The 12,118-nt window shown below is 45.0% G+C and overlaps 1 protein-coding gene and 1 pseudogene across 25 annotated transcripts in view; one reads left to right on the top strand and one right to left on the bottom strand.

The window, feature by feature from the left end:
• Positions 1 to 12,118, top strand: part of ZMYND11 (zinc finger MYND-type containing 11) — a 131,045-nt gene that overhangs the window by 67,492 nt on the left and 51,435 nt on the right. For 13 of the 25 annotated variants that reach the window (XM_035713156.2, XM_035713160.2, XM_035713159.2 and 10 more), the window contains exon 4: positions 4,108 to 4,189. The exons of the other annotated variants lie outside the window; for them this stretch is intronic. In XM_035713156.2, the coding sequence (XP_035569049.1) occupies positions 4,108 to 4,189 (82 nt within the window). The remainder of the gene's footprint in view (positions 1 to 4,107; positions 4,190 to 12,118) is intronic. 25 annotated transcript variants of the gene reach the window in all.
• Positions 1 to 12,118, bottom strand: part of LOC112658885 (60S ribosomal protein L17-like) — a 384,311-nt pseudogene that overhangs the window by 338,323 nt on the left and 33,870 nt on the right.

Raw genomic sequence — 12,118 nt, 5'->3', positions numbered from 1 at the left:
CTATTTCAAAATTTAAACTTTACAGCCAGAGGCTCTAGTGGGAGTTACTCGGGGGCTGCGTGGGCCAGGTGCTGGCAGTGCCATGCTGTTTGCCCTCGGCCCCGACACTTCTCTTTGGCGTGTCTGTGGGTGCCGAGACCCAAGACTAGGAAGTGGCACCTGGCATTACCTCATCATCTGCCTGCTTGCTCTTGAGTGGTTGCAGGCCCTTCTGCGGCATCCTATCGTCCTGTCCACATGGAGCGTGGAATCTTCAGTGGACCCGCACTGAGGACGGGATCAGCTCTGCTGTTAACCAGCTGTGTTTCCCCAAGGAATTCCCTTCCTTTCGCTCCTCTGCAAATGAAGGCCCCCCTGTAGCCTGTGTCATTTTGGGGAGGGGGCACGGGTTGAGGGTGGGGGCAGCAGGAGGGAGAGAATGTGAAGCAGGCCCCACGCCCGTGACCTGAGCCGAAACCAAGAGTTTAGCTTAATGGACTGCACCACCCCCCCCAGGTGCCCCTGTGTGGCCTCCGTCTTAACAAAGATACAGAAAATTGCCATCACCCCCAGAAGTTCCTTGTACTCCCTGGTGCTCGTTCCCCACCTCCAGCCACGAGCACTGATCTGCTTTTCATGGTCGTGAGTAGCTTTGCTTGTTTTAGAGTTTTATGTACGTGGAATCATACAATATATGGTTTTCCATGACCGACTTTTCTTGGTCAGCATGGGTTGACATTCATTTGCTGTGCATCTTGACAGTTCATGGAAATCCCTTCACCTGCTCAGGGCACCTGGGATATTTCCATGTGGGGTGTGCTCTCGTGCACAGGGGTAGTGATGCACATCTGGATGAATGCCCGGGGCAGGTGTCACGGGTGCTCTTGGCAGTCGTGCTGGTGCAACATGGGAGGCAGACAAGCCAGCACAGGATGGATGGTGGGCAGGTTCTAATTCATGGATGTGTGTAGTATTTGCACGTGTGTCAGGTGTACTCAGTGTGTTTTACCAGAATGTCACTTGTTCCATGCGTATTTGGGGGACAATTAGAAAAAGGTGTAAGCAGAGTACAGAGTGCGTCGGGTCACCTGTGGCAGGAGGAGGCGAGGAGGGGGAGAGGAAGGTCGGGTGGACGGGACCGGGAAGTACAGCTGCTGCGGGGGGGCTCTTGCCCGGAGCCCCTCAGCGGCCGAGCAAGCGCTCGTCACAGGCCCGGCCCCCCAGCTCCGGCCCCCAAGCCCCAGTGCGAGCCCCACATTGTGACGCTGCCCGCAGGGACCCAGTTGCTGAGTGCAACAGCGTCGCTCATGTACTAACACCAGAAGGAGGTTTGTGCCCGGCGTGTTCACAGAGCTTACCGCAGAGTGTCCGTTGCAAAGCTCACGGCGGTGGCGGAGCCCAGCCCGGGGCCGTCGGCCGAACCTCGGTGCAGCTTCACCCGGGAGGGGAGGTCGTGGTTCCCGGCGAGAGAGTGGGGGTGCGGCGCGGGAGCTGTGTGTCCTCGCGGGCAGAGCTGTGCGTCCTCGCAGGCGGCAGGGGCTCGCGTGCTGCGGGGGGCACGGGGGCATCACTCCCTGCGATCGAGGCCCAGTGGCCACAGTCGGCCTGTTGGAAAGGGCCCGTGTTACCCAGAGGCTCGGGGGGCCCTGCGTCACGGAAGAAGGTCTTTTCCTCTAGGTGAAAACTGCCTGATACTTTCTAAGTTTCCATCTAACCGTGACGTAACTCAAGAGTTTACTGATTTTAATTAAAGTTGCACACAAATAATGTAATAATTGACAGTGTGCTGTTGGGGTAAATGGAGCAGATTTTGAAACAAGTCTTTTACTACCTTGACAATTGATGGGAAAAAATGGAGATTTCTTTTTTTGGTTGTTAATTGATACCCCCCAAACCTTCAAGGTGTCTGTCGGTGAGCCCTGTAAATCATTTTCACTAGTTCAAAAATGAGGGAAGTTAAGATTTTAACAGGCTTAAACTACAAGAATTATGAAAGGATGTAGAAAAACCAGCACGTTTCCCATTTCCTGTTGGTTTCCCCCAAGTCTCTGGGGGGGGGGTCTGTCTCCTGCAGAGCGCGGGGAGCACAAGTGTGCGGGGGCTGAGCCAAGGGGTGCTCGTGTAGTGCACGTTCTCCCGCCACTGCGCCCCCGGGTCTGCGGGGGGATGCGAAGGAGATGCTAGGGGGGATGCGGGGGGGTCTGTGAGGGGGGACATGGGGGGTTGCGGGGGGATGCAGGGGGGATGCGAGGGAGATGCTAGGGGGATGTAGGGGGTCTGCAGGGGGGATGCGAGGGAGATGCTAGGGGGATGCAAGGGTTCTGCTGGGGGGATGCGAGGGAGATGCTAGGGGGATGTGGGGGGTCTGCGAGGGGGTGATGCGGGGGGGATGCAGGGGGATGCTAGGGGGGATGCGAGGGAGATGCTAGGGAGATGTGGGGGGGTCTGCGTGGGGGGATGCTAGGGGGAATGCGGGGGGTCTGCGAGGGGGGGAACATGGGGGGTTGTGGGGGGATGCAGGGGGGATGTGGGGGGTCTGTAAGGGGGGACATGGGTTGCGGGGGGATGCAGGGGGGATGTGGGGGGTCTGCGAGGGGGGAACGGGGGGATGCAGGGGGGATGCTAGGGGGATGTGGGGGGCCTGCGAGGGGGGACATGGGGGGTTGCGGGGGGATGCAGGGGGATGTGGGGGGTCTGTGAGGGGGGATATGGGAGGATGCGAGGGAGATGCTAGGGAGATGTGGGGGGTCTGTGAGGGGGGATGAGGGGGGATGTGAGGGAGATGCTAGGGTGATGCAAGGGGTCTGCTGGGGGATGCGGGGGGTCTGCGAGGGGGGATGTGGGGGGATCTGCATGGGGGGATGCTAGGGGGGATGCGGGGGGTCTGCGAGGGGGGATGCTAGGGGGGATGCGGGCTCCGGGGCCCGGCATCCGCCAGTCAGGTGCTAATGGCCCCAGGTGCTGGCCAGATGTGCTTGGTGATGTTGGTGACTGAGGAGTTCCCCACTTCCGACGTGGTCGGAGATTCTGACCCTTCTCCTGCGGCTCCCATGGCTTCTACACTCAGAGATTGGGCCCATGTGCAGGTCAGCTTTGATCTCGTGTCCTCGTGCTGATTTCTCACGTGGGTCTCTTTGGGGCCTGAGCCCAAGCACGGGCGGCTGGCAGACATTAGGTCGTGGGACCAGGAGGCAGGACTCACTTTCCCAGCCTGGCCTGCGCTCACGTGGAACAGGTCTACACCTTCATCCAGATGAAGACCTCCAGATTCCTCGATGGTGGGAGGCGTTCGGTGTGGTGTGTTGTGGACAGAGACAACGTCCGTGCCTTGGTGGTGGGTTGTATCCATACTGTTTGCGCTAGTGTGTCATCTCCCGGGATGTGTGTTTCCAACAGCGTGTTACAGTTAAAGAGATTGAATCATCGTTAGAAGGATTGAAGGTAGATAATCACTTTTAGGAAATGAGCACTTGTGAGATCTCTTTTGTGACCGTGTTAAATCAGCAGTGGCAGTTTACCGCTTAACTGTGCAGGTATTGTCTTGGGACTTGGAGAGCTGCGTCGAGGAGTGTGCTGAGCAGCAGTGGGGAGCAGTATCCTAGCCAAGACTTGGGGGCAGAGTACAGGGGAGGATGGGGGAGAATTAAAACTTACTGAGGAAGTCCAGAGAAATTGAATTTAAATACTAGACATTTACTGTTTCATGACTTACACCAGGTGGGCCACCGTCCGTGCGTCTCAAACCGTTGGCTAGCACTGCCTCCTGATTGGTTGAAGATGGGCCCCTGTGACGGGTCGGCAGTGTGTACGACAGCGGGAGGCCTGGCGTGACCTCAACCTGCATATTAACATATGTGTTTTTCTCATGGGATAAAGCTGCCTGACGGGCCGAGGAAGGGAGCCGTGGGCTGGGACCCTTTATTATCTTGAAGGTCACCTACGTAGGCTCTGCACGTGCTTGACTCGGGCCTGTGGACGATCTTAAGCTTGCCTGGCGCACGTTGGCCTGGAACACTGTGAGAATCACTGTTGTCTTAAAAGCACGGAGTAGGGCTTGTTCACGTTCAGGCATTGCTTTATGAGCTTGTGTCAGTTGATGTTGCCGACTCCCTGGTGATTGTATCACAGTGAACGTTAACCAGAGGTCTTCTGTTTTGGATGTGCTGCGTGGACCACACGCGCAAGAGGAACCCTCCAGCCATGTTGGTAGGTACGTATTAACCCTTCCCTCGTATGGGCCCTGTCGTTTTGCTAATCCATTGTTTCCTGTTTGAGTTTTCTTACTCTTAGATTTTGCGATCTTAATTTTATGTATTTAAAGCTCTTTTCCCTTGTTTCTTCCATTGTTTTAGTTCATACTTAGCCCCTAATACTGAAAAAACAGTTCCAACTCCTTCTTTTGCATTATATTTAAATATCTGACTTAGAATTTGTGATGCACATCTGGATTATATTTATCCAGACTGCCATTGGCTTGTTCTACAGTCACTTGGGAAATATTATTACATTTTTCCTTCTTTTCTAATGCTTGTCTTTCAGTACTGAGATTTTTGTGTACTTGGACCTATGTCTAGATGTTTTGATCTTTTGTTTAATGTTTCTGTCCAGCTGCATTGTTAATAAGTTGTCGGTACCGACAGAAGTAGTAAGATTGAGTGCCCCCTCAGTATTGTCCCTGCCCCTGATAAACTACCCTAATGTGGGGCAGAGCTTGTCATTACCCATTGTTCCTCCTTCTTAAAACTTCTTTTTATGATAACATCTTTCATTTCTGGATGCTTTCTACACTCATAAAATCCTATATTGAGACATCCTGAATCTGGCCTATGGTATGGGAAAAGAATAGTGGAAAACCTGGAAAGCCTGAATAAAGTCTGTGGTATAAAGTCCAGTGGGCTACATTGTGCAGCATTAATTAGGAGTCTAAGAAGTACTGTGTGTCAGCCACACTTACTGTGGGATTATTTTGCAGCATATACAAATACTGCATCCTTATCTCATATACCTGTAACTATGTTCTATGTGAATTATGTCTCAATTAAAAAATAACTTTTTAAAGGAAAAATTAATAACTTTTGATAATTATACTTTTTATTTAAGAAGTTAACATTAGATACATCTGGGTAAAGGGAATGGGGACTGTACTGTTTTTGTAAGTCTTCTGCAAGTGTGGAATTAATTTGAAATAAAAGATTTAAAAGATGACATTGAAATTCTGTTACTTATTTATATATCCAAGAAGTATTTATTTACTTATTTTTAAAGATTTTATTTATTTATTCATGAGAGACACAGAGAGAGAGATAGAGACACAGGCAGAGGGAGGAACAGGCTCCATTCAGGGAGCCCGATGTGGGACTCGATTCCAGGACCCCAGGATCATGCCCTGGGCTGAAGGCAGGCCCTAAACTGCTGAGCCACACAGGGATCCCCAAGAAACAGTTATTGAGTATCAATTTTATGCAAAGCAATATCTAAAATAATTTGTCAGGGTGCCTCAACTGGGTGGCTCAATTGGTTATGTGTCTGACTTTTTATTTTGGCTCAGGTCATGATCTCAGGGTCGAGGGACTGAGCCCCACGTCCGGCTCCGTGCTTGGCAGGGAGTGTGCTTCTCCCCCTCTCCCTCTGCTCCCCACCACCCCCTTTGTACTCATGCACTCTCTTTCAAAATAAAATCTTTAAAAAATAATAAAATAATTTGTCATCTGCTCCTACCCTTTTCTGGCTGCAGCTGCCGATAGTTCAGCAAATAGGTCCTGTGAGTCTAACTCCTTAGAGGAAAGTAAGTAGTACCTATCTGTAAAGATTCAGATGCTGAACTAGTAGTTTAAATGATGAGTGCAGGGGATCCCTGGGTGGCTCAGCAGTTTTGCGCCTGCCATTGGCCCGGGGTCGTGATCCTGGAGTCCCGGGATCGAGTCCCACGTCGGGCTCCCAGCATGGAGCCTGATTCTCCCTCTGCCTGTGTCTCTGCCTCTCTCTCTCTCTCTCTATGTCTATCATAAATAAATAAAAATAAATCTTTAAAAAAAAATGACGAGTGCGTATTCTTAGCCTTTGGATGACACTATTTTTTAAAGATTTATTTATTTTTTTAAACCGACTAAGCTACATAGGCGCCCCTAGACGAAGCTTTTAAATTAGTACTAATCACTAACTTCGTTCTAAATTGCGTAAACCCAAACTTCTCATTCAGAAAATACAAGGCCTTCCCTGGAGCCTTTCTGTCTCCAGGCTGTGATGCTACTGGGAGGAAGCACTGTTGTGCACCGATCACAGTTCTTGTGGTTCCGTGTGCTAGGGAGAACCTGTCCTTCATCCCTGTGTTCTCCTGGTCATCCTGTCCCTGTGCAGGGGCTTCCTGAGTCTGCCCCATGCCCTCTCTCACCTTGTGTTCCCCCTCAACCTGCAAGGACTGCCTTCAACTGACTCTGCTTCTCTTTGAGCCCAGCATGCTGCCGCTAAAGAGAAAACAACTCTTCTTGTGTCGTAGGCATGTTCTACAGCTGTTTGTATGCATAGTGTATGGTAAAAGTGGATTAACGTACATCAAAGAATAGTAAGACTTAATGCCATTCTTGTTAAAATAAAACAAAATCGCGAACTGGGACTGAAAAGGAATTTCTCTAATAAGGCGGAGCTACTAGTATCCTGTAGCAAGCATCATACTTGTAATTGTGTTTATTTATGTTTGATAAAATACATCTACCAGTAACCTTCAGCAAGTGTCAAGTTAATGGTGAACTATTATAAGATTCCTTTGCAAAATCTGAGACAAGGATACCCACCATTCCTACCTGGCAGTGTTGTGCTACAGGTCCCAGTGAGAGGTGAGCATGGTTTCTCAAATATACTAGAAACCACCAGCCAGAAAATAATACATAAAATAAAATCCCTTTCTCAAAAGAAACAAAAAGACACAGTACCTAGGGAGAATCACAGAAAGGGTGCAAAAATTTTAGGGAGAAAACTTTGTTACATAGAAGATATAAATGAACCAAGTTTATCCGAAGAAAGACTTAGTATTGTAATGATGTTTCTTCTCAAATTAACAAAATTTCTTCCATTTTCATGGATCTTGGCAAACTAATTTTAAAATTATTATGGAGGAATAAATGAACAAGAAGAGACAAGACGAGTTTGAGAGGAAATGGGGGACTGCCCCAGCCTGGCAAGTGGCTGTAGGAGAGAGGAGCTTGCCGACATGGCTGCAGGGTTGGGAGATGGTAGCTCCTTTTGTATTTTGTTTTTGTTTTTCTTTTTATTTGTTGAAGTTTTTTTTTTTTTTAATGTTTTATTTATTTATTCTTGAGAGACACAGAGAAAGAGAGGCAGAGGCACAGGCAGAGGGAGAAGCAGGCCTCATGCAGGGAGCCCGATGTGGGACTTGATCCCAAGACTCCACATCCTGGGCGAAAGGCAGGCGCCAAACTGCTGAGCCACCCAGGGATCCCCTGGTAGCTCCTTTTGAAAAGGAACAGCAGTCTCCAGCTAATAATAGAGGGACAAAGTCCTGAAGAGGACACTGTGGAAAGAGGTCTTCACCCTGCGCCTGCTTGCTGAGTCAGTTGGTTCTTCTCAGAAGGGGCCTCTCTCGATGGCTCTTAGATCCACCTCTAGAACTCTTGTGCAAGCACACACATGGTTATAGAATGTTTTTGAGAAACTGTATCTTCTATATTTTTAAAAATTTAAATTAGATTAATTAACATATAATGTATTATTGGTTTCAGAGGTAGAGGTCAGTGATCCATCAGTTGTATATAACACTCAGTGCTCATCATATCATGTGCCCTCCCTCATGCCCATCACCCAGTTACCCCATCCCTAACCTTCCCTCCAGCCACCTCAGTTTGTTTCTTAGAGTTGATTCTCATATGGTTTGTCTTCCTAATTTCATCTTGTTTTATTTTTTCCTGTCTTACCCTACAATCCTGTTTGTTGCTTAAATTCCACATATAAGTGAGATCATATGATAATTGCCTTTTTCTTTTTATTTTTTTTTATTTTTATTTTTTTTGATAATTGCCTTTTTCTGATTGACTTATTTAGCTCAGTGTAATACCCTCTAGTTCCATCCACTTTGTTGCAAATGGCAAGATTTCTTTTCTTTTCTTTTCTTTTCTTTTCTTTTCTTTTCTTTTCTTTTCTTTTCTTTTCTTTCTTTTCTTTTCTTTTCTTTTCTTTTCTTTTTTCTTTCTTTTTTCTCTTTTCTTTTTTCTCTTTTCTTTTCTTTTTTTCTTTCTTTTTTCTCTTTTCTTTTCTTTTCTTTTCTTTCTTTTCGGTGGCTGAATAATATTCCATTGTCTATATATACTACATCTTCTTTATCCATTCATCTGTCCAAGGACATCTTGGCTTCTTCCACAGTTTGGCTGTTATGGACATTGCTGCTATGAACATTGGGGTGCAGGTGCCCCTTCAGATCACTATATCTGTATCTTTCGGGTAAATACCGAGTAGTACAATTGCTAGGTCGTTGAGTAGCACAATTTTAACTTTTCGAGGACCCTCCATACTCTTTTCCAGAGTGGCTGCACCGGCTTGTGTTCCCACTAGCAGTGTAAGAGGGTTCCGCTTTCTCCATATCCTCACTCACCAACATGTTTTTTCTTGACTTACTCATTTTAGCCTTTTTGACTGGTATGAGGTGGTATCTTGTGGTTGTGATTCATGTTTCCCTGATGCCGAGTGATGTTGAGCAGTTTTTCATATGTTTGTTGGCCACTTGTCTGTCTTCTTTGGAGAAATGTCTGTTCATGTCTTTTGCCCATTTCTTGATTGGATTATTTGTTCTCTGGATGTTGAGTTTGATAGGTTCTTTATGGATTTTGGATACTAGCCATTTATCTGATAAGACATTTGCAAATATAGGGGATCCCTGGGTGGTTCAGTGGTTTCGCGCCTGCCTTTGGCCCAGGGCATTATCCTGGAGTCCCAGGATCGAGTCCCGTGTCGGGCTCCTTGCATGGAGCCTGCTTCTCCCTCTGCCTGTGTCTCTGCCTCTCTCTCTCTCTCTCTCTGTCTATCATAAATAAACAAAAATAAATCTTTATTTTTTTTATTTTTATTTTTTTTAAAGATTTGTTTATTTGGGGTCTTTTCTGGTTCCATACAAAATTTTAGGATTATTTGTTCCAACTCTGTGGAAAAAAAAACAACAACATGATATTTTGATAGATATTGCATTGAATGTATAGATTGCTCTGGGTAGCATAGACATTTTAACAGTATTTGTTCTTCAAATCCATGAGCATGGAATGTTTTTCCATTTCTTTGTGTCTTCCTCAGTTTCTTTCATGAGTGTTGTTTAGTTTTCTGAGTGCAGATCCTTTGCGTTTTTCGTTAGGTTTATTCCCAGGTATCATACGGTTTTGGATGTAATTTTTTTGGGATTGATTCTTTAATTTCTCTTTCTTCTGTCTCATTGTTAGTGTTTAGAAATGCAACCGATCAATGAAACGAAGAGCTGATTCTTTGAAGGAATTAATAGGATTGATAAACCCCTGACTAGACTTATCAAAAAGAAAAGAGAAAGGACCCAAAAAAAAAAAAAAAAAAAAAAAAAACCCAAATACATAAAATCATGGATGAAAAGGAAAAATCACAACCAATATTGAAGAAATAAAATTATAAGAACTATGTTATGAGCAACTATATGCCAACAAATTAGGCAATCTGGAAGAAATGGATGCATTCATAGAAACATATATACTACCAAAACTGAAATAGGAAGAAACAGAAAACCTTAAGACCCATAACCAGCAAGGAAATTGAAGCATAATCAGAAATCTCCCAACAAATGAGGCCAGGGCCGGATGGCTTCCCAAGGGAATTCTACCAAACATTAAAGAAGAATTGATACTTATTTTTCTGAAGCTGTTTCAAAAAATAGAAACACAAGGAAAACTTCCAAACTCATTCCCCAACTCAAAGACCCCACCCACCAAAAAAGGAGAATTACCAATATCCCTGATGAACACAGATACAAAAACTCTCACCAGTATACTAGCCAATAAGATCCAACAGTAGTACGTTCCAAGGATTGTTTACCATGACTCAGTGGGATTTATCCAGGGTTCAACATCCACAAATCAGTGTGATACACCACATTAATAAAAGAAAAAGTAGTACGTTCCAAGGATTGTTTACCATGACTCAGTGGGATTTATCCAGGGTTCAACATCCACAAATCAGTGTGATACACCACATTAATAAAAGAAAGGACAAGAGCCAGATGATCCTCTCAGTAGATGCAGAAAAGGCATTTGACAAAATACAGCGTCCTTTCCTGATTAAAACTCTCTGCATCATAGGGATTGAGGGAACGTACCTCAATATCATAAAAGCCGCCTATGAAAGGCCCACGGCGAATAATCATTCTCAGTGGGGAAAAACTGAGAGCTAAGATCAGGAACACGACAGGGATGCCGGCTCTCACTAGTGCTGTTCAACATAGTCCTAGAAATCTGAGCCTCGGCAGTCAGACAACAAAAAGAAATAGAAGTCATCTGAATTGTCAGAGAAGAAGTCAAACTTTGACTCTTTGTGGATGACATGATAGTCTAAATGGAAAAACCAAAAGACTCCACCCCAGAATTGCTGGAGCTTATACAGGAATTCGACAAAGTGGCAGGATATAAAATCAATGCACAGAGAAACTGTACCATTTTATACCATTATTTTTTTTTTTACCGACTTTTTCCCTTTTTTAAATTGAGTTATAATTTACAAATAACATCTTCGTTTCAGGCACTCAACATAATGATTCAGTATCTGTATATACTGCTGACCCTTGAACAACAAGGGGTCCACTCACACACGAGTATTTTCTTAAGATGGGATAGTACTGCAAACGTATTTTTTCATATGATTTTTCTTAATAACCTTTTTTTTCTAGCTTATTATAAGAATATAATATGTAGTCCATATAACATGCAGAATATGTGTTAACTGAGTGTTTATGTTATCAGTTAGGCTTCTGGTCAACAATGAGCTATTAGTATTTAAATTTTGGGAAGTCAGGGTTGTATGTGGATTTTTGCCTGTACCAGGGGTTGACGCTCTTAACAATTTGTGTTGTTCAAGGGTCGACTGTACTATGATCACCACAATAATTCTAGTTAATATTCATCACATTGCATAGTCAGAAAAAATTTTTCTTGTGATGAGGACTTTTAAGATCTATTCTCTGGGCAACTTTTGAATATGCAATAAGGTATTGTTAACACAATGCTGTACATTTTCCCACACGACCTTTATTTTGTGGCTTAGAGTTGATACATTTTGACCCATTTCACACACACACAACCACCAGTCTGTTCTCTGTGTCTGTGAGCTTGGGGGGTGTGAGAGTGAGTGTGTGTGTGTGTGTGTGTATGTGTGTTTAAGATTCCACATGTCAGTTAAAGATCCACTGGAGAGTTATCCATGTTGTCACAACAGGCACGATTTCATTTCTTTCTGTGCCTGAATAATATTCTTGTGTGTGTGGTTTTGATTTGTGTTACCCTGAGGATCAGCAGTGTTCAGCTGCTGTCAGTCTACCTGCCGGCCATCTTCATGTCATCTTCGGGAAAGTGTGTGTTCATAGGTTCTGCCATTTTTTTAAATTTATTTTTTATTGGTGTTCAATTTACTAACATACAGAATAACCCCCAGTGCCATCACCCATTCACTCCCACCCCCCGCCCTCCTCCCCTTCTACCACCCCTAGTTCGTTTCCCAGAGTTAGCAGTCTTTACGTTCTGTCTCCCTTTCTGATATTTCCCACACATTTCTTCTCCCTTCCCTTATATTCCCTTTCACTATTATTTATATTCCCCAAATGAATGAGAACATATAATGTTTGTCCTTCTCCGACTGACACTTCACTCAGCATAATACCCTCTAGTTCCATCCACGTTGAAGCAAATGGTGGTTCTGCCATTTTTTAATTGGATTGTTTTTCTCTTGGTTATTGAGTCGTAGGTCCTTTATATGTGTTAGGTATTAACCCGTGTACCCTGATTTTTTAAACATAAAAACTTTTATTTTATTATTTTATTTTAACTATATATAACATTGCTTCATTTTTTTGATGATTATATAATAATTCTTGGTATAGCTGTATTATAATTTAGCCAATCCCCTAACA

The sequence above is a fragment of the Canis lupus genome, chromosome 2 (genome assembly GCF_003254725.2).
Source record: "Canis lupus dingo isolate Sandy chromosome 2, ASM325472v2, whole genome shotgun sequence".
Taxonomy (NCBI): Eukaryota; Metazoa; Chordata; class Mammalia; order Carnivora; family Canidae; genus Canis; species Canis lupus.
This window is presented reverse-complemented; position numbering and strand designations above follow the sequence as displayed.